A 1668-nucleotide genomic window follows, 5' to 3' on the forward strand; every position below is an offset into this window, starting at 1 on the left:
GAATTTTAAACTTGATTCATAGTCTCCCATTCTTTAGTTCAGCACATTAACTATTGTTCAAGCAACAAAGTGAGGCAAGAATAGGTCACACACTAAATTTTCTTAAAGGAAAACATGAAGCTAGCCCATAAGCTATGCTGACATATAATTATAAGATAGGACTTGGGCTTTAATGATTATACTAGTTAGTTAAGAGCTTTTATCAATGACCATTCTAAAGGCGATTTAAATATTAGCTTCAATATGACTTTAACTGAAGATACTCATCACTCAGAAAGCATTCATAGCTTTTACATTTATTTTACCGTTTTTTGTTTTGCGACAGATCTCCCTGTAACCCTGGCAGGCCTAGAATTCACTATTAGGCCAGGCTGGCATTGTATTCAAGAGAGACCCACCTGCCTTTGCTTGTACCACCATGCCCAGTACATGTAAGTTTATTTTTATAAACAATATATGCAGAGATGGAATATTATTAGAAATGGATTTAACATGGCTAATATTTCTATATTTTCTATAGTTGTGATACCTGTTTGATGACGCCTCTATTTAATTCTCTTTTTAGTGCCTGCTTAAGGAGATAACCTCTTCTCTCCAGCTCCAAAGAAGGATACTTATGGATGATATATTTTCTAATAGCAACCACTGATGCGCCACTCTTCTGAAAGCATGCCTAGAAAAGAGATTTATCAAACCATACATATTAGTTTATATACTACACCATACACCATGCCCTGCTGCCTAATCTTTTTATCATTAAGTTCACTTCTAAAAGAATTTATTTGGAAAATGATTCAGATTCTCTATTAAAAAATAACTAATATGTTGCCAGGCATGGTGGTGCACGCCTTTAATCCCAGCACTCAGGAGGCAGAGGCAGGTGGATCTCTGTGAGTTCAAGGCCAGCCTGGTTTACACAGTTCCAGGCCAGCTGGAACTATAGGAGAGACCCTGTTTTAAAAAGACCAAAAAAAAAAAAAAAAAAAAAAAATATATATATATTAGGGAAAAATAATTAGTTGTTCAGATAAACTTCAAACTTCAGCATTATAATGGCTGGGGAGAAATATACTATTAGGTATTTCTGTACTCTGAAGGTGGAGGCAAGTGGAGTTCTCCAAGTTTGAGGCTAGCCAAAATAAATATAAATAAAACAAAAAATCATAAATGACATCCTGTGAATTAATGAAAATCCCTCTTCCACTTTATTTCTATTCTGTATTAATGTCATAGTGCTACTTGTCAACCTGACAGAATCACCTGGGAGACAGGCCTTTGGACATGCCTGTGGGGAATTGTCTTGATCTTTGTTAAGTGATATGGGAAGATTCATCTTAACTGTAGGAGGGACCATTCCCTGGGCAGGAGATCCTAGACTATGGAAACAGAGAGGGGGAACTTAATATACAGATGCATTCATGGCTTTCTTCTTTTTTTTTTTTTGGTCTTTTTGAGATAGGGTCTCCCTGTAGCGCCAGTTGGCCTGGAACTCGCTATGATAATGTGACACGGGCATGGTGGTGTACTCCTTTAATCCAGCATTTGGGAGACAGAGGCAAAGACTGAGGCCAGGCTGAGCTAGGGCTACAGGAAGACCATGTCTCAAAAAGACCAAAACAAAAAACCCCCCAAAACACACACACACACACACACACACACACACACACA

The 1668-nt window shown here is 37.7% G+C and overlaps 1 protein-coding gene across 8 annotated transcripts in view; it reads right to left on the reverse strand.

Annotated features, from left to right (window-relative positions):
* Hp1bp3 (heterochromatin protein 1 binding protein 3) overlaps positions 1–1668 on the reverse strand; it is a 54676-nt gene that overhangs the window by 37942 nt on the left and 15066 nt on the right. For all 8 annotated transcript variants that reach the window (XM_008838608.3, XM_029566185.1, XM_008838604.3 and 5 more), the window contains one exon: positions 530–673. In XM_008838608.3, the coding sequence (XP_008836830.1) occupies positions 530–673 (144 nt within the window). The remainder of the gene's footprint in view (positions 1–529; positions 674–1668) is intronic.

The sequence above is a fragment of the Nannospalax galili genome, unplaced genomic scaffold (assembly GCF_000622305.1).
Source record: "Nannospalax galili isolate Female #2095 unplaced genomic scaffold, S.galili_v1.0 scaffold2019, whole genome shotgun sequence".
Lineage (NCBI taxonomy): Eukaryota > Metazoa > Chordata > Mammalia > Rodentia > Spalacidae > Nannospalax > Nannospalax galili.